The 27,500-nt window shown below is 42.9% G+C and overlaps 1 protein-coding gene across 1 annotated transcript in view; it reads right to left on the reverse strand.

Annotated features, from left to right (window-relative positions):
* Positions 1-27,500, reverse strand: part of RTTN (rotatin) — a 3,641,098-nt gene that overhangs the window by 2,125,686 nt on the left and 1,487,912 nt on the right. Inside the window, exon 27 of the mRNA XM_044067142.1 lies at positions 11,297-11,488. Coding sequence (XP_043923077.1) covers positions 11,297-11,488 — 192 coding nt within the window. The remainder of the gene's footprint in view (positions 1-11,296; positions 11,489-27,500) is intronic.

A 27,500-nucleotide genomic window follows, 5' to 3' on the forward strand; every position in this document is an offset into this window, starting at 1 on the left:
GTCACTAATGGCAAGCTTGGAATGAAATGCTATCGAAGTAGCCATAGCCCTTGTAGAATGAGCTTTGACAGAGGTAGTAAGCTCTTTGTTAGAATAAGAATAAGCTTGAGTAATGCAGTCCCTAATCCATTTGGCAATAGTGACCTTTGTGACGGCTTTGCCCAATTTATTGTCTGCAAAGGATACAAACAACTGATCTGATTTTCTTGTTTGTTTGGTCCTATCTAAATAGAAACGCAACTGCCTGTGAACATCCAATGTGTGGAATATGAATTCCGCTTTGTTAGAATACTTCTGAAAGAAGACTGGAAGTACTAATGATTGCTGTAGGCAGAAACTGGAACAGACTTTAGGGACAAAGGAAGGATTTGGCCTGAGAGATACTCTGTCTTTGTGAAAAATCAAGTACGGAGGTTTTACAGACAAAGCCTGAAGCTCTGAAACCCTTCTGTCAGAAGTAATAGCCACCAGAAAGGCAGTCTTCCACAATAAAAATTTTAAATCACATGTCGCTGCCGGTTCGAAGGGGGATGAAGTTAAGGCGCGTAACACCACGTCGAGATCCCATGGAGGAGCAGGATGGGAAATCGGAGGTCTTAAAAGCGCAGCTCCTTTCAAGAAGGTCTTACATAATCTGTTGCTCATTAAAGGTGGGTTTGTAGATTCGTGAAAATTGGAAATAGCTGCCAATTGAACCTTTATGGTAGAGACTGAAGAGCCTTGATTAAAAAGGGAAGTAAGAAATTTCAGTACTTCAGATATGGGAATAGTGATGGGATCCAGGCCCCGGAGTTGAGCCCAAATAGCAAATCTTTTCCATTTGTTAGAATACAATTTCTTTGTAGCAGATTTGTGGGCCGAGGATAAGATGTGTACAACTTCTGGATCCAAAGTATGACTCCTTACTATTGTTGGAAGAGGAGGAGCCAAGCCGTCAATTTTAAGGTGTGTAGGGACTGGTGGAATAGTCCCGATTGATGAACCAAAAGGTCTGGGATCTGGTCCAGGAACCATGGACCTTTCCACAGCATACTTCTGAAGATACGGGAACCATACTTGACGAGGCCAGTAAGGAGCAACTAAGATCATTCTGCTTCCCAAGACCGATGCCTTTTGGATCACCTTGGGCAGGAGGGGAACTGGGGGGAAGGCATAAAGCAAGCTGGTGGGCCAAGGAAGGGCTAGAGCATCCATGGGGCTCTTCCCCGGGGCCGGGATGAGGGAGAAGAACTTTTTGCACTTCGCATTCAGTGGAGTCGCGAAGAGGTCGCAACATGGAACTCCCCATTTGCTGAATATCTGATTTGCCACTGTAATATTCAGAGACCATTCGTGGGGAGAGAGGATGGTTCTGCTCAGTTTGTCGGCTATCACATTGGATTTGCCCGGGATATGAGTAGCCAGTAGAAAGCGTTTGGTCGACACTGCCCATTCCCAAACTCTCATGGCCTCTCTGCAAAGAGGATAGGATCTGGTCCCTCCCTGTTTGTTCAGATACCAGACAACTACCATGTTGTCTGAGTGAACGGCAATTACGCCCTGAGGGAGGTAATTGTGAAGGGCTTGAAGGGACAGAAGCACTGCCCTCATTTCTAGGATGTTGATATGAAGACGGGTCTCCTCTGGTTGCCATTTGGCTTGGACTGACCTGCCCAGGGAATGCCCCCCCCCCACCCCATCTGGGAGGCGTCCGTGGTCAAAGTGGCCGAAGGAGGAGGTGGAACAAAGGGTCGTCCCTGATCCAAATTGGAGGGCACTAGCCACCAGCGAAGGTCTCGTTTGCATGTTTCCGTGATCCATATGGGATGACTGAGAGGGAGTTCCTGAAAGGACCACTGAGCTGAAAGAAGCCACTGGAGAATTCTCATGTGCAACCTCGCCAAGGGGACTAGAAGAACCGTGGCGGACATGGATCCCAAAAGCTGCAGGACTATTCTGGCTGGGGCTTTGGACCTGGGAAGTAAGGCTCAAACTTGAGTCTGTATGGTTTGTATTCTGTCTGTAGGTAGATAGACCCACATTTGGTTTGAGTCTATCTCTACCCCTATGAATCTTATTCGCTGAGATGGCAGCAACACAGATTTTGGCCAATTGAAGGTGATTCCAAGGGAATTGCCCAGTGATATGGTGGCTTGAAGGCTCCTCAGTAGTAGATGCTTGGAGGTGGCAGTTAAGAGCCAGTCGTCTAGATATGGAAACACCTGGAATCCTAGACTTCTCAGGTGAGCAGTCACGACTGCCAAACACTTGGTGAACACCCTGGGAGCTGTGGTGAGACCAAAGGGCAGCGCACGGAATTGAAAATGTCTGCCTCCTAGGCTGAAGCGCAGATGTCTCCTGGACGTTTGATGTACCATGATATGGTAATAAGCGTCCTTGAGATCTATGGAGCACATCCAAACACCTTTCTCCAGCAATGGAAGAATGGTTTGTAGGGTGACCATTCGGAACTTGGACTTTCTGACTGAACGGTTTAGAGTGCTGAGGTCCAGAATGGGCCTCAAGTCCCCGGTCTTTTTTGGCACCAAAAAGAATCTTGAGTAAGTTCCTAATCCGATCTGGTCTTCGGGGACCGGTTGGATGACTCCTTTTTGCAGCAGCTTTAAAACTTCTGAGGCTGCAGTATCCCGTTGACTGGGTGGTGGGTCCGGGATCCTTCTGGACTGGGATGGGGTGTGAGAGAAAGGGATGGTGTAACCTCCGGCGATAATTCGAAGCACCCATCGATCCTGAGTGATACCTTCCCAGGCCTTTAGGTGCTTCGAGAAACGTCCCCCGACTGGCTCCGGAGCTGCACAGTCGGGCAATCCCTCAGGGACTGTGAAAAGCTGAAGAGCCACGAAATGACTCGCGGTCTCCAGTGTTGCGAGGGCCTCTGCCGCCTCTGGGACGGCGTCTTCCCGAAGAATTTCCCCCTCCCCTGCCTCTGGAAGGGGGGTCCTCCTGCTGAGAGGGGTAAGGCTTCTGAGATCTACGGAACCACATTTTCCCTCCTCTTTTAGCCTTGGGATAAGGCCGAAAGGGAGTGGAAAATCGTGCCCCTACGGCAGTCAGAGTCTTACCCTCCTGTTCGCAGCGGGTCAGTGTGTCCTTTACCTTGGGTCCAAACAGGGAGGACCCATCAAAGGGGGCGTCGGCAAAGGAAGACTTAAAGGCCTCCGCGAAATGACACAGGCGAAGCCAGGCTTGTCTCCGTAGAGCAATGCCTGTACCCGCCGCTCTACTCGCCCCTTCGGCCGCATAAGAAATGAGCCTCATGGACGAGTTTGAAATGGACGACAACGTAGCCAGCTGAGAGCCAACCGTCTAGGCCAGCTCCTCAGGCAGGTTACCCAAGAGGGTATCGGAAAGTTCTTTAATCAGATCCCTCTGAAATCTAGTAAAGTGCGTAAGGTAGTTCAAGGACCTTAAGGTAAAGGCCGCTGAACTGAGGGTGCTCTTTCCATACCGATCCATGCTCCTAGACTCCTTATTAGGAGGATGGACGGACGTCGAAGCCTCTGCTACATCTTGCTGGGTAGCAGATGCCACCACCAAAGCATCTACAGCCACACCTTTAGTTAGAAACTCTTTTTCAGGGGGTACCGAGAGAAATTTATTAGAACGATCAGGCACCGGTTCCACGGAGTCTGGGTGTTCCCACGCCCTTCGACAGACCAAATCCAAGAGCTCGTCGAAGGGCAGAGACACCCAGGAGGCGGAGAGCTGAGCCCCGAAGGCATTGAGGAACACCGTCTCATCAGCAGAAGGGGGTTTGGATTGCCAGCCGCCTCGCTGTTTAAGGGCTTCCAGGATGTCTGCAAAGGAGACATCATCCGAGGACGACTTAGGGGACCCCTCTGCATCATCGAGATCAGTGTCCGATGTAAGAGACTCATCAGGGGAGTCAACGTGCTTCCTCTTGCACGATCTCTTCCTGGGGGGTTCTTCCGAAGAAGCTTCAGAAGGACCTCCAGGAGGGGGGGAAACCCCAGTGGGGGTAACCTCAGGCCCCGGGGCTCCGCTGTCTAAAGACAGGGGGACTGCCAAAGACCCAGTCTCGGTATGTAGGGAAGGAGCTGGGGAGACCGTGGAGGTAGCCAAAGAAGATTTGGCTAACGCACTCCTCATAGCCCTGAAGGCAGGACCGCCAGAATCCTGGGAGGGTCCCACCTCCGTGGCCACAACAGTAGACGGCACTCCCGCCGCCGACGCACCAAGAGGGAGACTTGGGACCGAAAACATCAATCCCGAAGCATCCCCCCCGGGGCCGACGGAAGAAGTCCGTGTACTGAACTCCGACCCAAGAGCCGGAGTTGGAGTAAGGGTCGGGCCCAACCCTAGAACCTCCACCGGTTCCACCAACACCGGCTCCAACGGTGCTGAGGCTGTTGGAGGAGGAACCATAGTAGAGAGGTGGACCATCGGCTCCGAAGCCGAATGGGCCGGAGCCGAAACTAGTTTTTGGAACACCGGAGACTGGAAAAGTCTTAGGAGCACCCTGTCGATGTCCGAATCAGACATCTTGGATGACCTGGAGGATACCGATCGGGTTCGAACCGATTTCTCCATCGGCTCCAAAGGACTAGGGGACTGGCTCCGAATTGATTCCACCACTATCGGCTCCGAGAAAGACCTTGATGCAACTTCCCTCGGTGCCGATAAGGACTTCGGCTCCGAAGGAGAAGAGTCTGAGCCGGTAACCCTCATCGGCTCCAATATCAGTGGAGCCGACGAAGGTGACCCGCCTCTCGATGCCCCAGACCTCGGCTCCGAAACCAGAGGGGTCGAGGCAGGAGGCATCGAGGCAGACCGTTCCACCCTCGGCTCCGAAGTCCGTGGAGCCGATGGAGAAGACTGCCTAGGTTTCTTGGCAGTCGGTTCCGACAGGCTGGTCGGAGCCGACGCTTTCTTCTTTTTTGAAGGAGAGGGAGACGAAGATAAAGCCTCTTCGAAAGAAGGCTTGATTAATCCTTTAAGGATTAATTTGTTCTTCCTCTCCTGGAGGACTCTTGAAGAGAAAGCGTGACACACGCTACATGATTCTTGTAGGTGCTTGGCGCCTAAACAGTAAACGCACGAGGAGTGGTCGTCCGTTATGGACATCTTAAAACCACACCTCGTGCATTTTTTAAACCCGGAGGGTTTGTGTTCTTTTGACATGGCCAAAATAGCCAAAACACAGTTGTCTGCAAGCAAAAAGAAAAGTTAGTCACAGTATATATATATATCTTCTTCTTCTTTTTTTTTTTTTTTTTTTTTTAAGTACAAGTACAGTACAAAGAAAAATTATACAGAAAAGAAAGAGAGAGAGAGTCAAGACCCTCTAACTTAAACGGGTACTTGACCCACAAACAAAAAACCAAGATAGTAAAAGCAACAGGGGAAGGCCCCTCTAACTAAAACGGGAAACCTTCCCTTTGCGAAAAAAACACAATTCTCAACAGGAATATCAAATACACACTCAAAACACAAGAAATAGCTGTTAAAACAGCTTTTGGGTTCAAAATCAGCAAATTTCTGACAGGAAAAGCCTAAATAAATTAGTACTTAGCCCAGCTAAGTTGAGACCACGTCTATGCTTGTAAGCGGCAAACAAGATCTGGGGGATTAGTGGTGGTGCATCCTGGGATAAGAAATAGTTCAGCCAATAAGAGGCCTCGCTCTATAGCATAGCGTGCCGAGTCGGAGCCGAGGGATCGGCTCCGAGCCCATCAGTATTGAATGTAGGCGAGATAGGATCACATAACATCTAGGCATTTGTTGGTTAAGACTGTAGTTACCAATGACAAAAGATAAAAGGAATTCTAGAGAGTTATGGACACTGGCCAAAAGTTGTAGGTATTGAAACAAGTTACAGTGTGACGTTAACTTAAAAAAATCAGCAAGGAAAGAAACTCGGTCTTATTTTTCTTCTAGGAGCAAGTAAGTTGTGTCAAAAGCTGACAAAAGGTCCCCAAATCAACTGTAAAAACAAATAATTGAAAGGATATGTGAACACATTTGGGCACACACAGAACAAGAAGCAGAGAGCTGGCTAATTTGCTGTTCATAACAGCAATCCAAAGGAAAACATATTGACATCCTCAGTTCCAGAAAGGCCATGGAGCAGAATGGGTATATATTTGTTTCAGTTTAAAATAGCCAGATGAAGACTTGCAATGTTAATGCTACAAGAATGAGAAAGACAACTTGCAATAATCACAGGTGACTTTAAATATACCAACCAGATATTTTATCAATCTCAGAAACCTGAAAGAAGTAAAATGACAGACTTACACATTTCACACAAAGATAATCTAAGTGATAAGGGGTATTGCAGTACAATACCAAGATGGTATTAGTTCCTTCCGATACAACTTCTGATAGAGGTGAATCAATAACATGCACCACAGCAACCATAACTCCTTAACAATGAAGAGAAATGAGACATATATGCTGTTACATAAAGGTTTACCTTCTTCTTTCAGTGTTTTCCTGGTTGGGGTCGCCACAGCAGATCATCTGTCCGCTTGTGATTGGCAGTGGAGTTTTACAGTGTTGAGTTGCCAGCCCGGCGCCCAACCTTCCACGGAAGGCACACACATGCATGCACTCACGTCTAGGGCCAATTTAGAGTATCCAATCCACCTAGAGCATGTCTGTGGGATGTGGGAAAAAATGGAGCACCCGGAGGAAACCCACGCGACCAAAGAGAGGACCATGCAGACTCCGCACAGAAGGCACCACAGCCGAGGATTGAACCGGAGAACCTCTTACTGTGAGGCAGCAATGCTAACCGCTGCACCACCGTAGCTGCCCTCATTGAAGAGAAGATCTTGTTTAATGACACTGGTAAATTTTTTGAAATGGTGATGCAAGCTGTGGACAGTGGCTACTGCCATACAGCATACCTGGACATCACCAAGGCATATAATATCATGTCACATGCCAACATTATCAATAAGCTAAATGTATTCCAAATTGATCCTTATGTAGTCAGAGGGATGGCTAACTGGCTAAAGAACTGAACCCATACTGTGAAGGTGGCAAGCGCATCCTCAGAGACCATGATGGAAACCAGTAGGATACCACAGTGATATGTGCTAAGACCTCTGCTATTTGGCATATACAAGTGCCCAAAACCCTCTGGCCACATGGCTAATGTCCAAATGAAACATTATTCTTAAAGGTATGCTAGATTTCTCTTTTGTTATAAAAAGACTATATACTCCTCAATATTTAACTATGTATACTATTAAACCTTTTATATACTTGATTCATAATTACAATTACTCTATGCTACTGAGTCATAAGACAGTGCATAAAGTACCTACTGAATGAAATACACATTAACATTATATATAGTCAATAAACCTGAATGGCTTTTTCATAAGTCTAATTTATTTAGAATAGCATCCATAAGAAACAAGTAATAAACTACCATTCAAGGCAACAGTATGGGATGGGGGTGGGGCATCAACAGTTACTTGACTGTATTGCTTTTAAGAACTCATAACACTTCTGAAGTCTTAATCTTCTGAACAGCCAAAAACACTTTCAAAGAAAAAATGCTGTCTTGGACATCTCTGGCAATGCAGTCACTGGTATATAAATTTGAATTGGGTAATTTTTGCAAATGTCTGCGTTCTGCTAAACAACTGCATGTTCTCTTTATTAATGATGTATGATCTTGAAATCCAGTGATGACCTACATAATACAGCTGCTTGCATATGAACTTTCTTCCCAAAATTCTCATTTTCCCTAACTCTCGACTCCTTTCCCTTCTCACAGACAGGATAAGTGACTGACACAATAGTCTCAGAATAGTAACTAGTAAAATAAAGTATGGTCCAATCAGCTCCTTCAAAACCATAGTGTTTAAAAGCAAGAAAATCATTCCATCACAAATGAGAACTCAAATTATTTGGAAACGTCTCGTTTGGGAATATTTAAATTAAAGGAAATACAACTGCAATGTCTAGATTGCCAGATACTCTGAAGCATCTTCATCTTTCAGATTAAATGGCCTTCTGTCACTCTTTGCAATTCATAGAATTAGTATGGTGGTGTGGTGTTATCAGCTACCTCATCTATTTTAGCGAAGAGGTGCATTCTGATGGCTGAAATATCCTCTCAATTGCTGGTGTAGCTGTAGCGGTGCTCCCGTCTGACTTTGTTCTAAGACCAAAATATAAATTTAAGAAGGTGATCACTAACTGTGCAAGCCAGTACCAGAGATGATGTTATATTTCTGGGGAAGAAAAGAGTAGCCAGTTAAATGCACTTTATTAAGTTGCACAGATGGATTTCCATAATTATTATAAGAGACTTTTCAGTCCAAAGTGATGTCACCCATAGCTATCAGTTCATATCTAATATTACAGTACAATCAACAGAGTAATCAGTTCTCTCCTTATTTTAGCTAGGTGGAATAGAGAAGTAGCTGATAACTAACATTTTTTCACAGAATGTGTCCTAACAAACAGTAGTGCAGTGTCTCTCCTGGTGCTGAAGGGGAGTTCTTAAGGAATCACAAAACACATTACAGATACAAAGTTGAGCAGGTGAAGCCTCTTCACTCATACTCTCCCAAAGTCAGTTCCTAAAGCACACAGGGTGTTAGATGAACCCACATTTTCTGGGCCATAGTCACATATTACTCCCCCTAATCCATAGAGACTACAGTCAAATAGTAGGCTTAGATGTTACTATTAAATAATCCTCAAATACTTTACAGTTTCTGACTTGACTACTTAGGCTGAGTCACCTCCTGGGTTTCAGCTGAGTAGTCAGTTTGTATGCCAGAGCACTCTCTGGCAGTTTACCTATGAAGCCATGTGATGCATCTTAGTATACCTACAATAAAGAGAAAAAGGCTTTGATGCCATTTTGTGAAATTTGCAGAGAGAATGTTCTGTTGTGTAAAGGATCCCTTACTAAAAAGATACTGAAAGTCCAATTTGAATACAAAATGAAATGCAACAACAAAAAGGTATTGGTGTTCTTGGACGAGGTACATAATGAATGACAATTTTATGAAGTATGTGTGTGTGTGTGTACAGTGGATATAAAAAGTGTACACACCCCTTTTAAAATGCCAGGTTTTTGTGATATAAAAAAATTAGACCACAATAAATAATTTCAAAACTTCCCACCTTTAATGTGACCTATAACCTGTACAATTCAACTGAAAAACAAACAACTCTGTTAGGGGAAAAATATAAAAAAATAAAAAACATACAATAAGCTGGTTGCATAAATGTGCACACCCTTAAACTAATACTTTGTTGAAGCATCTTTTGATTTAATTACAGCATTCGGTCTTCATGGGTAGGAGTCTATCAGCATGGCACATTTTGACTTGCAATATTTGCTCCAAATCTGTGACATTGTGTTGGGAACTCTTGTGCACAGCCCTCTTCAGGTCACCACACATATTTTCTGTTGGATTTAGGTATGAGTTCTGGCTGGGCCATTCCAAAACTTGAATTTTCTTCTGGTGAAGCCATTCTTTTGTTGATCTGGATGTATGCTTGGGGTCATTGTCATGTTGAAAGGTGAAATTCCTCTTCATCTTCATCTTTCTAGAAGACCCCTGAAGGTTTTGGGCCAAAAGTGACTGGTATTTGGAACTGTTCATAATTCCCTCTACCTTGACTAAAGCCCCAGTTCCAGGCGAAGAAAAGCAACCCCAAAGCATGATACTGCCACCACCATGCTTCACCGTGGGGATTGTGTTCTTTTGCTGATGTGAAGTGTTTTTGCGCCAAACATACCTTTTGTAATTGCGGCCAAAAAGTTCATCCTTGGTCTCATCAGACCAGAACACATTTTGCCACATGCTTTTGGGAGACTTGATGTATTGTTTTGGAAATTTTAGCCGGGCCTGGATGTTTTTCTGTGCAAGAAAAGGCTTTCATCTTGCAACCCTACCCCACAGTCCAGACATATGGAGAAACAGGAGACTGTTGTCACATGTAGTACACAACCAGTACTTGCCAGAAATTCCTGCAGCTTCTTCAGTGTTGCTGTGGGGCTCTTGGCAGCCTCCCTGACCAGTTTTCGTCTCGTCTTTTCATCAATTTTGGAGGGGCGTCCAGTTCTTTGCAATGTCACTGTTGTCCCATATTTTCTCCACTTTTTGATAACTGTCTTCAAGTGTTCCATGGTATATCCAATGCAGTGGATATTTTTTGTACCCTTTTCCTGACTGATACCTTTTAACAATGAGATACCTTTGATACTTTGTAAGCTCTCTGTGAACCATGGCTTTTGCTGAAGTAGGCAACTGAGTAAATGTCAGGAAAATCCTACCAGGACAGCTGAAGTTTTTTTGGGGTTAATCAGAGTATCTTTAATTGATGGCAGGTGTGTACCCAAGAAGACTGAATGCTGTAATTAAATCAAAAGGTGCTTCAACAAAGTATTAGTTTAAGGGTGTGCACACTTATGCAACCAGCTTATTACGTTTTTTATTTTTTTATATTTTCCCTTAGCAGACTTTATTGTTTTTCAATTGAATTGTACAGGTTTATAGGTACATTAAAGGTGGGAAAAGTTTTGAAATGATTTATTGTGGTCCCATTTTTTATATCACAAAAAACAAAACTGTCATTTTAACAGGGGTGTGTACACTTTTTATATCCACTGTATGTATATGTAAGATACATATATATATATATATATATATATATATATATATATATACACACACACACACACACACATACATACATACATATACGTGCGTACACACACACACGTGTCTATATAAATATATAGAAAGATACGCACACACACACACACACACACACACACACACACACACACACACACACACACACACACACACATATACACATACACACACACATATATATATTTTTTTATTCATTACCCCCCCCCCCATGCCTCATCAGTCTCTTATGCCTCTAAGCCCATTTGTTCTACTGTGGGATGGGAGCTGAATATAGGATGGTCATATAGGCATCCATAAATAGAGTCTGAAACCTCATCCCAGACTATTCTCACAGCCATCATAATTAAGGACTGCCCTCGTCAGAATGGGCTGGAGGGTCTGACTTCACCACCACCAGAATATTAATAGAAGAAAGTCTGGCTACTCAAAGTCACTTCAGCGACCAGACTTTTTTCTATTAGTATATGCTCGATTTACAGTAGGCATGCTCATTGGACTGACCAATCAACGTGTACTTTTTGAATAGTAATGAGCTATCATTGTATAATAAAAAAAGAGTAGCAATACAAAAACACTTACTCACGTTTTGTTCAAGTCATATTCTACGTGTTTTTAGTAACAAAACAAGAACTTACTCTTCTGATTCTCTTTCACGATTTTTCATCTTTTCCAGAAGATTCTCAATTCCATTAAACCAAGCAAGGTTCCAAGCAATGCTCAGCATGTTTCCTACAGGCTTTGACATCAAAGGGTCAGAAGGTGCAGGGACAACACAACAATAAGGACTTACTGCATGGTGGCTAGCTATCTGAACTGGGAGGTGGTAACTGAAAAAATAAAAGAAAACAAGGCAATTAATTTATGGGTCGCATAATCCAAACATTATCACAAAAATGATATGAAAAGCAAGAACAAATGTTTCTGAAAAATAAACTAAATCCAGTTAGAAAGAAAATCAGAGCAGATACAATACAAATACACTGCAGTTTAGAAGACTACATTTTACTAAGACCAAAAATCTTTTAAGATCAAGAGATATTCTTGAAGGGAGGCGTGTCTTCCATTTCAGACATTACATGTTCCCCATTATTTATTTAACAAACCTTGAGAACTATATTCCATGGGTTAAACTTCAAAGGCCATTCAGACCTTCTACAACTAGTTCTGCAGACCACACTTCACAGTTCCTATTAAACCATGTCACTTTAAAATATAGAAAATAGACACATTCTTAAAACAATAGATGAAATTCCCTTAATGATCCCTAACGTACTGTGCTACTAGCAAACGGAAGTAGCAAATCAATAAACAGATTTCTTACAGTAAGCCATTAATGGCACAATTATTAACTGCAAAATCAACATAAAAAACTTTCCAAGCGACAGTCTTTCAGAGGGAACAACAAACCTTTGACATTGGCAATTTGCACCTGTATATAAGGTAACAACTTATGGTCTTTCTCACTGTCATCGTTATATTATTACTGGAGTAAAACTGAAGAAATGTAAGACGAGACTTCTGCATAAAAGAAAAAAAAAAAGAGAGAGAGAGAGAGAGCATAATACGCCAAGCACTCCTAAAAGCCCATTCATGACCTGCACTGTTGACTGACTGGTAGTATTTTGGATCTTTCTAACATGTTTATGCCTGGTGGCTAGCATATGCTGGTCACAGAAGGTAAGCACATGCAATTATTATTCAGCTGAAAGTAAGCCAGGCTCACACCCTCATTCACTGTGTGTGCACTGCAACTGTCAGAAGTTCCTAAGACCCTAAATTATGCACACTGTGTTGCTGTCATCTTGAAGTCTGGATTTCATATTAAATCTTCTCAATCATTTGCAGTTCTGGAATTTTGTTCCAATTGATAATCGTACGACTCCTTCAATGATATAACAGCAGAGAATGGATATGCGACAAGGCGCTTCCTCTCCCTCTCTCTCCCCGTTCCTACCTCAATGTTTCTCTGTCTACAGCTCTCATACTATTTTTCCTAAGAAAAAAAATATCAGTCCTTCAGTGTTAGGAAGGATGCACTGGTCTTTCAGCAAATGCAGAATGTCTACTTATTAACTCACACACAAAAGAAATGAGATCCATTTGTAAAGGAAGTTTTAAGTAAGCAAGTTTATAAACTATATTACAATGGTAAATCAATACATCATACAGAAAGTTAAACTGTATCCCTTAAAATAATGCATAATTGCTGTTGGCAACGTCAAGGGTGGATGCACAAAGGAGACTGTGTGTGTGTGTGTGTGTGTGTGTGTGTGTGTGTGTGTGTGTGTGTGTGTGTGTGTGTGTGTGTGTGTGTGTGTTTGCGGTCCAAACACTTTGATAGTCCTATCTTAATATAATGTAGCACAGATAGTGGTGGATTCAGGAATTTGTAGAAGGGGAGAGCACAGTCCAGAAAATTGTATCCACTTGCATGGAATATCGGTGTAGCTGCTTCAAAGCTACTACCATGTCCACAGCAAAGCAAAGCAAATTTACAGATTTTACCAGTTATTTCAACGTTGTCCAGTGAAAGATATTGCTCACCCATGTCAGTCACAACTCGTACAGTCTGTATATGAACTATGATAATCTAGTAAAAAAAAAATCTCTCAGAAAAAGACATAACCACAGCAATTACCACAGCAAACATAAAGTAACAACTTGAAAGACAAAACATGGGCTATGTGTTCATTATGTTTCCAAAAGTACAAACTTTAATTCCTTTATAACACATACTATTCCAGTGGAATGTAATCCCATTCTGAGAAGGTACAGAACCTCAAATAATGACCATAGATGTATATTTCAGCTTGTTGCACACTGACATGAATAAAACTATATTGACAAGCTGCATCATATCATTCAACAGTGATCATGTAACTGCCCTACACTCATGCCTCTTCATGCTTACCTCCAAAAATAGTCTCTTCCATGGATTTAAGGGTTAAAGCCCTGACTACTGAGAGCATGTGATCATGGTCTTAGAAACAGCACAGGTGTGAGCAGTAGCTGGCTGTGGAAGGATGTGAATTAATGGCTTCTGCTAGTTCACCCAACTGGGGGGGGGCAACTCTGGTTTGCCACTTGGGTGACCCCTAGCAGATGACTGGGTGTTACACCAGTGGAGTATGAGCCTAGTGCTCATCTGCTGCCACTGTGAAGAAGCTACATACTGAAGGTGTGCTCCTCACAGTGGCAGCATGCAGCACAGTTCAAACAGATGCCAAGGGGGATGGTAGGCTGCTACTAAAAAGAGTCTAAACTACTTGGTAGGGTCAAGTAAAGTGGCCTGCTCTTTACCACAAGATTCTCTCTGGGGAAAGGGATGGGCAGAGTAGGCTTCATGGGCAAGTAAGAATGGAGGATGGTTACATTGCCCTGGAATGCTCTACTATCTCTTGCAAAAATAAATGACCAGAGTAATGCATTTCCACTGGTTGCTCATAGGTGTGAAGAATCATTTCTCCCTTGCTCTAAGGCTCAGGAAAAAAAGACAAGAAGGTTAACAGTATGGCTTAAAGTAAGTTCTAAGACCACTTTAGAAGCAAAATATGGATTAGTTCTCAAAGAAACCCTGTCGTCCTGAAATGTATGATAGGGTTGACTCACCACAAATGCTTCCAACTCAGATAGTCTCCTAGCAGAAGTCAGAACTATGAGTAAAACAGTTTTGCATGTCAAGAATCTCAGTTCAGCTTGATAAGCTGATTCAAATGGAGACAGAGTAAGCTTTTCAAGCACAGAGTTAAGATCCCAAGGAGGAGCCACTAGTTTTCTAGGTAGACAGATATGTAACTTCCCTTTCAAAAACTGTTTCATTTGTGTATGGTTAGAAAGGGGGTTCAAAGAGCAGACAAAGAGAAATGGACAACAAATGTACCTTGAAAGAGGAATAAGACAGGCCAGAGGGCAGTAACTCACACAAATAATCAAGGAAAAAAGATAGCCATGGCTTAAGAGTGTCTTGGTTTTTCTATAGGATCCAAAAAGAAATCCTCTTCATTTGCCCATGTACGACTTCCAAATTTCAGGATTTTTTGCTTCCTTTAGTACGTGCTGCAAATCCTCAAAAAAGGTGTCTAAAAGTATCAAAATGTTATCAACCAGAAAGTCAGCTGAACAGTTTTTTGATTACATTTAAAACCAGTATGTCTGAAACTATCTGGTACCACAGAGGGAGATGAAACCTCTGAAAGACTGAGCGGTTGCCAGGGTAGGAAGGGGGAAGAGCCTGAACAGGCAAATAGTCATGCTTACTGCGAGGACTGACCTTGAGCTTTTGAGGCTCTTCCTTTTTTTTTTAGATCTTCCCTGCTGTAGCTTTTTTAAAATCATGATTGACAGCGCCTTTCTGTCAAAATTGCTTATTGAAAAGGGGAGCTAATGGGAAGGAGAAATTTCAATTTACTTGGAAAAAGCTGGGTTGAAAAATCTGAATTGTTCTTTGAATCAGCTTTACCTTTTCATCATACTTCGTAAGCATCACAGTTGTGTAAGGGCCACACAGAACTTCCTTATATAAGGGATAATTTAAAATTTCAGCCTTAACATTTTCAGGATGGTTTTGAGAATGAAAGTCAAGCCAGTTTCTTAAATAATGACCTAGAAGAAGCAGCATCATAAGCACACCTTAAAATATGCCTTGTAACATGAGAATAGATGTAAGAACAGCATTCAAAGAATGTTACCTTAGAAAAGGGAAGGATAACCATTAAATTCCACATGCTCTCAAAAGAAAAAAAGTAGGTTCATGGGTATCTACTAAGCTAACGACCACTAGGTCCTTTATAAGCTTAGATCTGTAATCCAACCCAAATGTATTCCAGAGTCAAGAGAGGGGGTATGTTTGGAAGTTTCCAGAGGTTACGTGTGTGTGTGTGTGTGTGTGTGGGGGGGCATATGTTAGTTTGGGTATTACTGTCTGCCTCTGTCAATCAGAGACATGGGGGCCATACCCAATGTGCATTTTTGATTTCCCACCTATTGGGCAAAGATACTCTTAAATAGGGTTAGGAATGGACGCTATTTCACGTGGATGAAAACCCTGTTCCAGAGCTCGAGGATCTTTTGAAACACATACATGTCTCTACAACATGTCTTGTTTATGTCACAAGCAAAATGTAAATCCTTGGATCCAGTGGTTCTGATGCTCTCTGTTTTGCTGATGTGCAAAAGGTCCATCAGAGCTGGATGCAAAGATGCCTTGTATGCTAGACATAGCTTGTCTCTTGGTAACCTGTAGGAGACAAGAGTACAGAAACAGGGCATTAAGGCGATCCATACAAGACAATGTGCATATAACCTGGATCCTCCTGGTATATCAACTTGACAGTTCAAAGTCTGAGTGTTGATGTACTAGATGAATAACAGATTTTCTTCCCCAATTTATCTAATGCTTTCCCACCCTTATCAAGGGGAATGTGGTTAGCAGCAGTCAGTTGCTTAGCAGAAGTGGTTTTAGATGAAGAAATCTCGGCTAGGTCTACTTTAGGATAACAAAACAAATACGTGCAAGTCTGAGGTACCCCATATAACCATCAGATTTCACTATCACTTAAACAAGAAGCAGTTAGAAAAACAGTCTCTAAAGCAGGCAATATAGGGAACAGTTACAGAATTAGGCATGTCCAACTGTAACAAACCATAATACATTTTCTTTGCCATAGGAATTTCATTCTACTCCTACTGAACAACTTTTTTTTTTTTTCATCTTAGATAATTTCTCAGAAAAAGGAAAGATCTTCAGGAGGGAAATCTGAAACAATACTTCCTTCAGAATTAGAATGCTCAGATTGAGAAGAAATTTGTGAGCTACTATTATCCCACTGTAATGTTTCTCCTGACTGAAAATCCAGGTCAAAAAGAGAAGGCATTCTCTTTCTTTTCATACCCAAATAAAAAAGGAAAGGAAAAAGCATGAATGAGCACCTTAACAAATCCAAGGAAATCTTCCCTGTCCATGGAAAGTGTGTGAAAACCTTCCAGTCTCTGGTTTCTATGCTCACTTTTCTTGGGAATTTCCCTGGAAAAAGACAGACTCTCAGAAAGCATACTAATCCCATATGCAGTCTCACTACCCAGCCTAAATTAAGAGCCTTCAGCTGCTCCTTAGTCTGAGACAGACAAGAGTGGTTACCTTTACCCGCTAAGGGCATTCCTACAGCCAAAGAGGACATGGCTAAACCCTGGCCTTTGGTGGCTGCATCTGCTACACCAAGGGGACTGGAAGAAAAAGATGGGTGGTCTGAGACACCACAAACACACCAAAGCTGAGTCATCTACCAGTGGATGAGTCACAACAGGAGCCAGCCTTACACCCAAAGACTCCCTCACAACTTTGTTGTTCTTTTTCTTCTTCTATGGACAGGGCAAGGTAAGAGAGGCTGAATAGGTAAGCAGAGAAAGAGACCTCAAAGTCAGACAGTACAGTCTGGATGAAACAGTAACAGGTACGGTACAGAACAAGTGGTAGTGAGGTAAGTAAACCATTGACAGCACCCAAACTAGTACAGTATCCCCCATCCCAAACACAAAAATACATAGGACCACAGGAGATTACTAGGCTATCAACCCAGAGGTTATTTTAAGCCTAGCTGTTTCAACCCAGTGTAATACTGTAGAGGTACTAGTCAATACCCAAGATTGCATTTAGTGATGACTGCCCATATCCAGGAGGGTTGTGGGTGCCATCCCCGGTAAGAATTTATGGTGCCCCATCCACTCATCCAGGTTCCTCTTTAACAGTGCCATAGAGGTCCTCTATGTCACATGAATCGGTAGCCTGTTCCAAAGAAGTGGGAGTCATTGGGAGATAACTGTCCCTCCAACATGTCCTATTCAAATCCCTGGAACAGGTAGTCCTAGACCCATTTGATTTACGGATATGCAGTAAGTTCATTAGGTGTGGGGCTTGGGTTGCTCTGTAGGCCAGGCATGAGTCTCCCATAAGAAGTCTATACAATATGGAGTATATTGACAGGGATTTCAGTCAGTCCATGTAAGAGGCACATGCTGCACTCCCTTGATCTTCTTTGTTAAAAACCTCTGAGGTGTCTCTAATTGTTGTAGGTATTTAGTACAGTACATGCCGAACGGGGTATTATAATTATGGGCTGGATAAGTGCAGAGTATGGGGGGGGGGGGGTTATAACTTCTTTTGCTCTAGAGGAGATGCCTTTACTAATCAAGTGAGCTACGTAGAAAGCTTTCCTTACAATGGTAGACACGTGGTGGTCAAAGTTAAGGTCGCGGTAAACATGTGCTCCCAAATTCCTTATCACTTCATGGGTACTTAGGGTATTGTTATTGATTTGATAGTGTGAAGGGACATTGTTTGTGCTGAAGTGAATGATGGTACATTTCTTTGGATTCAATTTGAGACCATGACTAATACACCAGTCGTTGGTCTGTGTGAGACCATCCTGGAATATACTGTCATCATTTGGGGATTTAATGATTGCACCTAGTTTCCAGTCGTCTGCAAACTTGGTTAGCCACAACCCTTTAGTTTTGACCTGGACCTCTGAGAAGTATATACCAAACAGCATGGGGGCCAGCACTGACCCCTGTGGCACCCCGCTGGTAACAGGTCTGCTGGTTGATGTGCAGCCACCCACTGTGATAGTGTGTGTCCAGTTTTGTGAGCCAGTTGGCAACCCATCTTACAACAAAGGGGTTTACATTCAGTTTGCTAGGTTTATTGGTAATGTCCAAATGTGGGACTATGTTGAAAGCTTCTGCCAAGTCAAGGTATGCTGTGTGCACAGATCTGCCCTAATCAATGGCCTTGGTCACACTTTCAAAGAAATCCACCAGATTTGGCAGGCAGAATCTGCCCTTCATAAAGCCGAGTTTGGTAGGATCCAAGATTTGGAGCTCATGTAATTCCCCAGGTCTGCTGCTAGGCTACCTTTGTGGAGGGGAATAACTGCAGCTGTTCTCCATTCCTCAGGAACAAAGCCTGTGGTTAGGCTATGACTGAAAAGAGTACTTAGTGGTGATGCTAGTTCATGTTTTAGCCTGTTTACAAGACAGCCTGGGATGTTACCTGGTCCCATGGCGGCCATGTTCTTTGCCTTGAACAGGGCTTTGAGGACCTGCTCTTCAGATATGTAAGGTGTGAGGAAGCTTGGGGAAGGGTTTATTGCAAATTAGGAGGGGATAACGAAGTGAAATTTTCACCAAACCTATCCGCTAGCAGGTTCGCTATCTCTGTGGGGTCAGTGTGTGTGGTACCATTGACCACCAGTTCTGCACATACTACACTTTAGGTTACGTACATAGCTGAAAAAGCTGTATGGTTATCCTTGGTAGTACTTGCTAGATTTCTCTCAAAGGAGCTCTTGGAAGATTTGACAAGTTGTCTTACTTGTCTGTTAAGATCGAGGAGGGTGCTTTTCCATTGTTGGGTCCTTGTCTTTGTTTTCTTGGACAGCAACTTTTTGCATTTATTGTAGAGTTTGTTGAAGCTGGAAGTCCAACATGGCATCCTGATTTTACTTGGGACACTGGCTTCTATCTGGTACAACAGAGTTTATACACTTATGCAAGTGATTGTACAGGGCTTAATGCAAGCTTTGGCATAGTTACCACTTTCAGCTTGGGGTGGGGGGCTTGGAATGCATTTATACCTTCACCTAGGAGGGTATAGTTTTGCCTTGGTAACATTTTTTTGCCTGATTTCACTGTTTGTGAGTTCTGGTGTTAGTGTCAGTTCAAAGGTTACTGATTTGTGGTCAGTTTTAACTAATGAGGTTCGAACAGTTGCAGCACTGCACATGTTGGTGAGGACCAGATCTAGAATGTTTGTTCCTCTTGTCGGGGTACTGACAATTTGCTCCAGGGCATTTGAATTTACAAAATCAAGGAACTGTTGTGCTAGAGAGTTTGGGCTAGAGTAGGTTTCCTAGTTGATGTTGGGATAATTGAAATCCCCCATAATCAGTGTGTTCGGTAAAATTTGGATTGCTCTCAGTTTGGTTAAGTACGCTTTGTGGATGTTGTAAGCCATGGAGAGGGATCTATAACTGGCTAGGACTTGAATGGGGGTCTTGTCCACCGTAACCTGGACCTGGAGTATCTCCAGCGAGTTGTACAGTCTAACTACACATGAAGTGAATTTATTTCTAAAAGAGATTGAAACACAGCCTCCTTTGGTTTTCACATGTTCATTTTGCGGTTTAAAGGTGTGGAAGGCATTGTAGCCTTGCAGGGCAGGTGTGCTCTCTGAGGCCTTAAACCAGGTTTCTGTGACTCCACACACATCTACATCTTCTACTAGCAGAAGTGCTTCCAGGGACTGCAGTTTTTGGTTTAAGCTCCTAGAATTTAGCAGCATGACCCATATTTTGTTCTGACTGGTTAATTTCATGTCAGTAATGTTGCTTTCGAGACCTTGCCTAAAAAGGCACTATGATGGAGGCAAGAGCCTTTGCCAGCAGCCGAAAGCCTAGGGGTGCCAGGTGCTAACCATGTCTGGCAAATTAGCGAGGTTTGTTGATCATGGCTTCCCAGGCAGACAGGAACTGGATCCTCTTGGAATGACACCAAAAATTAAGCCAGTTACTAAAATCTATCATTTTTGTTTATACTGTGGCATCATTCTAGGTGAAGGTAGTATGCTGCTCAAGGCTAGGGACATACCTGCCTGGAACACATACTCAGAAAGCTCGACCATGTCTTTCTTCATATAGTCCAGTGATGCATGTCATTCACAATTACATGAACTATGAGAGTTGTAACAGTACTTGTTGAGTGCATGTGGGATTTAGCAAATCCTGGCACCGGACAGGCAGCTGACCGTGACTTTCTTCTTGTCCAACCTGGTGACTGGGACATTTGTGTGTCTCACTACTGAGTCTCCAATGACAAGAAAACTTGTTTTTTGAGTGTTATGCCTTACAGGCTTGGTGGGTGAGAAACTGGTGTTGCTCTGTGTCATGGGTGCTGTGGAGACTGTTAGCTGTAGCAGACTTGTGACTTTGGAGGTGTCTGGTGTTTCGGGAAGTTTTTAGAGAGATCCTCCTTGTATGTGGAGTTAGGTGTTTGATGCGTACTATGTGTATGAGTAGTGGTATGTGTATGAATAGCGGTACTATGTGAATATGTAGTGGTGGGTGGGTTGACAACCTTCCCCGTGTTACTGTTTTGAGTGAGAGAGAGCATGGATTCTAGATTCTGTGTGCAAATATATCTCTTGCCCTCTGTACTTCACTGTGTTATTAGTAGAGGGTTGTCTGTGTACATGCGGCAGTTGCTACACTGCCTCAAGAGACCCAAGTCAACAAAGCTGGCAGGAGAAGCAAGGTTAGTCCAACTGTCCATACTGCTCGGTTGAAGACTACTGTTGTTAGGGGTGGCTTTTCAGAAACGATCACAGAGTAACTTGGCGAATGGATACTTCTGCCTGGGTTTTAAGGGAAAATTTGTTGAATTTAACTATTCAGCTTTGGCACAGTAGTGCATGGTGCTGCACTACGCGCAAACAAGCAGAAACCTGCCCAGATGCAGGGCCTAAATACCAGAAATTAATACTTGAAAAAAAAAAACTCTAACAAAATTCAAATGGACTAATGAAGATGAAACCCTAGACTGACCTCCCTTTAACTGTCAGGTGCCAATCAAATACAATTATCTCACACAAGTGCAGATAGGCCCCTTCCAATCTAAGTTAGCCTGGAAAATGTGCTCAGAATAAACAAGCCACTACAAACAGTTCCAGAAATAGCAGGCCTGGATCTGAGTGGCAGGCTCAAAAGGTGGCAAGATCAATTTTTCCAGAACGTAGCTGAGATTCCACATAGGAGAAATTTTCGTGCCAGGGGTCACACATGCAATATTCTTTTCATGAAATGTTTTACCAAAAGATAAGTAGCAAGAGGGGGATACATTGGCAGATGAGCACAGATGGTCACTAAATGCAGCCTGATGGACACATATGATAAGCCATCCTGAAACAGCTTTCAAGACCAAAGGGATGTTAACCTCAAGGGACCCTATGTTCCCACATAGGCAACACTTAGAAAGCCTCATCCATTTGTAGAAAAGAAGTTATGTACTCACCATAACATTCCATCTGTGTTGTCAATTTTCATTTATCCTTGACCTGTGGGTTCAGTTCCAAAATCGGAACCGACTCAGCCGTACTACAACCCATGAGGACTGAAATCTCTCAAGCTTTTCTCCCTACCCATAATACCCATCTCTATTTTACCTCATATCAAATTTACTGATTGACAGACAAATAAGATATCTATCCTGAAAGTACTTTTGTGGAGACCATATCTGGTAAAGGATGGTTAAAAAGATTGTAAATAACGACTCAGTTAGTTTCACCAAGAGATATCAAAGGTTGGGGTGTTGGAGGGAGGGGCGTCAAGGATAAATGAAGATCGACAACACAGATGGAACATTATGGTGAGTACATAACTTCTTTATTTGATGTTGTCAATCTTCATTTACTCCTTGACCTGTGAGACAGAGTCCCCAGTTATTTTTTATCTTGAGTGAACTCATGGAGATGTATTCCTGAGCACCATAGAACCAAAGGATGCTCTCCTCTTGGAGGCCAAAACCAATTTGTAATGAGTAATACATGTATGTGGGGTAGCCCAAGTTGCTGCTGTGCAAATGTCATCCAAGGAAGCTGTGGAGTGAAAAACTGCAAAAGTGGCTATCACTCTGGTAGAGTGTGCTTTAACAGGTCCAGGTAATTTAACATTCTTTTTCGTGTATATGAAGGATATGCAATCTTTCGACCATTTAGAAAGTGTAACTTTCGATACCAGTCGACCTAGTCTAGCACTAGAAAAGGCAATAAACAGCTGATCAGAATTTCTGATCAATTTTGTTCTATGAAGGTAGAAACGCAATTGTCTGTGGATGTCTAATAAGTGCAAATAATATTCACCTTATTTGAAATTTTTGGAAAGAAAACTGGTAAATTTATAGTCTGATTATTATTTGTCTCTGAAACAATCTTTGTTAGAAAGGATGGATTAGTCCTTAAAGAAACTCGATCTGGGTGAAAAGTCAAATATGGTGATTTACAAGACATTGCCTGAATCTCTGAAATTCTAGCAGAGGCAACAACTATTAATAAAGCTGTTTTCCAAGACAAGTTACTTTAGCTCATAAGTGGCTGCAGGCTCAAAAGGGGGTATATATCAAAGTCTGAAGAACCAAGTTGAGATCCCATGGAACAAATGGGTCTTTATATGGAGGCCTCAGCATCAAAGTTCCTTTCAAAAAGGACTTGCAAAGTTTATGAGACATTAATGAGGCGTCCTGTAACCTATTGCAAAAATGTGCAATGGCCGCTAGTTGAATCCTGATGGTAGAGGCAAAAGCTCCTTCTTCAAACAGCAATGTCAAAAACTCTAAAAACTTTTGTGATGGGATCTAAAAGAGGATCAATGTCATTATTATGAGTCCAACATGAGATTTTTTTTTTTCATCTACTACAATAAAGTTTTCTAGTGGAGGGTGTGACACAAGGGAAATATTGCTAGCCCAGCTAGCTGGAATTCTGTAAATAATTATATGTCATTTGTGAATACTAATATGATTTATGTATAAATGTAACAAAAGGAGACACTGCCAGGACAGCTATCTGGAATTATGCAAATAATTCTATATCATTTGTGAATATTGATATGATTTATACAGAACTGTTTGTTACGCACTGAGCTATAATGTACCCATAGTATTCCTTGCTGGTTTACAATAGAAATGTATATAAAATATCACAATTGCGTAAATGTATATATTTTAACATCAGAAACTAGAACATACAGAGTGAACTTTTAAAACTTCAAGAAAATAAGTTGAAATTAAATTGTTTTATGATTGTGCTATAAAAGTTATATCTCAGTTTCAGTGTAGCAGACACTGTCTAGAGATAGAAGTTTTTGTATTGTCTTGGAAGAGAAGTAATTACTGGGTTTGAGATGCAAAAGTATTTTATTGCTTTATGACTTCCTAGCAGCTGCACAGATCTGAGCAAACATCTGAGAGATGTGCATTTTTCACACAGAGATGTTAAGCAAGAACATCCACTCATCACCACCATCTGCACTTGCCTTGCTGTAAGTCAGTATAGGGTACAGTAATTTCTCTTAGATACCGTTAGGAATATAGTGAAGTATAGCTTAGATGTTTCCTGCATTTATTTGAGACTTGTCCTGCAATGTTGTTTTAAATATTTCCTGTGATTTTGAACTCTGAAGTTACTGTGTTGATTTACTGAGTATTTTCTTGTTCTTTTATTATTTATTATTAAATATATTTAAATCTATCTTTGTGGCTGATATTTGTGAGACATATTTAAGCTCTGAGAGTACTTGCATATGTATTTGGTGACATTGTACAGGCCACTCCTAAATAGCCTTGCTCTTGGTCAGACTACCATTTGGATTAATAGTAACATTACACAGTAGGATTGGACACCCTTTGTTAAGGGTCTTAAGTAGTTGATAAGTAGTGGTCGATGGTGGCTGGAACTACTTTATAAGCTGGGCAGAAGGGGGCATAGCTAGTAAACCTATGTCAGCCTTCCCCAGGTGTGTGTGTGTTTGCATATAAATCAAATGTCAAAGTGTGTGTGTGTGTTAGCTACTTGGGTGGGGTCACAAAGCACTGGTTGGACAGACAGGGTACTGGAGGTCTTAGCTTGGTCAGTCAGCCGAGATCTCAACTCTATAGCTGTGTTAGTGGGGACTCTTATTGGGGATCTGGAGAAAGAGGGAGAAACCAGCCCCAGACTGACTGTGATTTCTGTGTGCTCTTAAGGGAAACTGCACTTTACTGTGTGTGTACTTGTCATCCTCCCAGTGTGTATGTCTTCTAGCTGTTGCTAGTGGTGAGGATTGAGGTTCCTTGAATACTGGGCCAGTGTTGGGGCATCACAGAGGGTTTTTGCGAAGCCAAAATAATCTTACAGACTGGAGAAGACAATGTTATGCCTGGCAATCAGTGGATGTGGAGAAGCCATGCTGTAGGTTCGGGTGAACTAATCTCTCTGGATGGGACAGCAGATCTGGAGCTTGGTCCAGTATCCACAGTTGCTGAATCAGATGAGGCCAGAGGAAGGGGAACCAAATCTGTTGAGGCCAGAATGGGGCAATGAGAATCACCTTGCTTTTCAACCTGGTTGCTTTCTTTATAAATTGAGGGCTTAACAGTATCAGGGGAAAAGTATATAGAAGTCCTGAGGGCCAGTCATGAAGGACAGTGTTTCTTAGGGACTCCCCCCCCCCACAGGGGGAGGGGGACCAGGGCAAAGGAGCTGCTGCACTTGTTTTGTTGCGATGCAAAGAGGTTGCAGCAAGGTTTGCCCCAGTGGCAAGAAATAATTTGTGCCACTTTCGGGTTGAGAGACCACTTGTGAGGCATGAGGATCCATCTGCTGTTTATCCGCTATCACACTGAAGTCCCCGGGATGTGTGTTGCTGTTAGAAAGTGGTTGGAAGAGATTGCCCACTCCCAAACTCTGAGTGCTTTTCGACAAAGAGGATAAGACTCGGTCCCTCCTTGTTTGTTGATGTACCAGACGACTAACATGTCTGGATCACAATTGTCGCTGGAGGAAGAACAGCTTGAAAGGCCTACAATGCTAACAGCACTGCCCTCACCTCTAGGACACTGATATGCAAGCTGGCCTCTGTAAGTGACCAAGTGCCTTGGACTGTCTTGCCCAGATAATGCCCCCTCCCACCCAATTTGGGAGGCATCTGTGGTCAGTATGGCCTGAGGTTGTGGCTGTATGAAAGGTCATCCCGGTAGAACATCTGTGGAGTGAACCCACTAGAGAAGATTCCTTTTGCAACAGTTGGGTCACTAAAATATGATGCAACATCGGCTGATGAAAAATGGACCACTGGGATGCAAGAAGCCATTGTAGAATCCTCGTGTGGAATCTTGCTAAAGGTACCAAGGTAATGGTCGCTGCCACAGAACCTAGAGTCTGCAGTACCAAACGTGCAGGTACTGGGTTGCTGCTGCTGATCCTCCTGACTTGAGATTTGATCTTTTCTAAATGGGGAAAAGGAAGGGAAGCTATGCAAGTGTTTAAATTCAGAATTACCCCTATAAATTCCAGATTCTGCATTGGAATCAGATGAGATTTCTCGTGGTTTGTTGTGCTTCCGAGGTCGGCATAAGTCTGAAGGACACGGTCTCTGAAGGACACAGTCTCTTGACTTTTCTAAGAGATGCATGGTGGGAGCGGTGATGAGCCAGTCATCTAAATAAGAAAACACTCTGTGTCCATGTAGTCTCAATTGAGACGCTATCAATGCCATGCATTTGGTGAACACCCCAGGGGGTGTGGTGAGACCAAAGGGCAGGGCTCTGAACTGATAGTGACTGGCTGGAAGTGGAGAAATCTTCTGGAGCTCTTCTCCATCTTGACAGGGTAATACGCATCCTGGAGATCTACTGAGCACATACAATTTTCGTTTCCTAAGAAGGGAAGGATGGACTTTGAAACATGGCCATCAGGAATTTTGTTTGTCAAACAGATTTGTTCAAAACACTGAGATCCAACATTGGTCTCTAGTACCCTGTCTTCTTTGGCACAAAAAAGAATCTTGAGTAAATTCTGAATTCTTTCTTGTCTGGAGGGATGTGCTGGATGACTCTTTTTCTACCAGTTTATTGATTTCCAAACTGCTGGTTCCCTCTGACTGGGTGGAACATCGGGGATCCTTTTGATTTTTTGGGGATGAGTGTGAAAGGGAACAGTGCATCTTCTGGTAATAATCCTTTGCACCCAAATATCTGTAGTTATTTTTAGCCAGGCATGTTGGTGTAAGGATAATCATCCCTCGACTGGTTCCGGATGCAAGCAATCGGACCTCATTTCAGGAACGCTGGTAAGGTTTGGCCAAGAAAAAATCTCTGGAATCCTGATTTTGCAGGCCACCTCTGCCACGTGGACAGTGTCTTCTATTAAAACTCCCCCCTCTGCCCCTGGAGGAGCTACTACTATGCGTGTCCCCTGGAAAGTCCCTTAGGACTTTTGCAGCCACATCTTTCCACTCCTCTGACTCCCAGAGAAGGACCGTTGAGGAGGAGAAAGGCGTACATCCACTGCAGAAAAGATCTTCCCATCTTTCTCACAGCTGAACAAAGTCTCACAAACTTTTGGGCCAAAAAGAGAAGATCCGTCAAAGGGTGCACTGATGAATGAAGATTTGAATGGCACCACAAAATCACATATGCACATCCAGGTGTGTCTCTTTATGGCTACTTCAGAACCCACTGCTCTGGTCATTTCTTCGGGTGCATGTGCTATAAGCCTCATAGACGAGTTGGATATAGACTCGAGGGTGGCCAACTGAGAATTAATCTTTTCTTGAAGTTCTTCAGATACAGTTTCTACAAGGGTATTTGATAACTCCTTAATCAAATCCCTTTGGAGTCTAGTGAAATGTGTCATAAAGTTCAACGACCACAGAGCAAAAGTCAAAGACATGTATACCCGCTTCCCGAACCTATCCATCACCAGAGACTCTCGATTGGGAGGATGGATGGTAGAACTTTCCGCAGATAGTTCTTTCTTTATGGCTGCCGCAACCAATATGGCATCTACTGCTAACCCTTTAGCCCAAAGCTGAAAATCTTCAGGAGCTGAGATAGTTTTGTCTGGCCTCTTAGGGATCAGCTCTATAGAATCAGGAGCCTTCTATGGTGCAATCAGCTTGATGAGATCATCAGCTGGTGGAGTTACCAAAGAAGAAGAAGATGGGTGAGAGCCAAAAGTTTGCAGGTATATAGACTCCTCGGAGGAAGGATGTTGGGACTTTCAGTCCCCCTCTGTTTAAGGATCTCAAGGATGTC

Source organism: Protopterus annectens, chromosome 3.part1 (genome assembly GCF_019279795.1).
Source record: "Protopterus annectens isolate FY-2018-M chromosome 3.part1, PAN1.0, whole genome shotgun sequence".
NCBI classification, from domain to species: Eukaryota; Metazoa; Chordata; order Ceratodontiformes; family Protopteridae; genus Protopterus; species Protopterus annectens.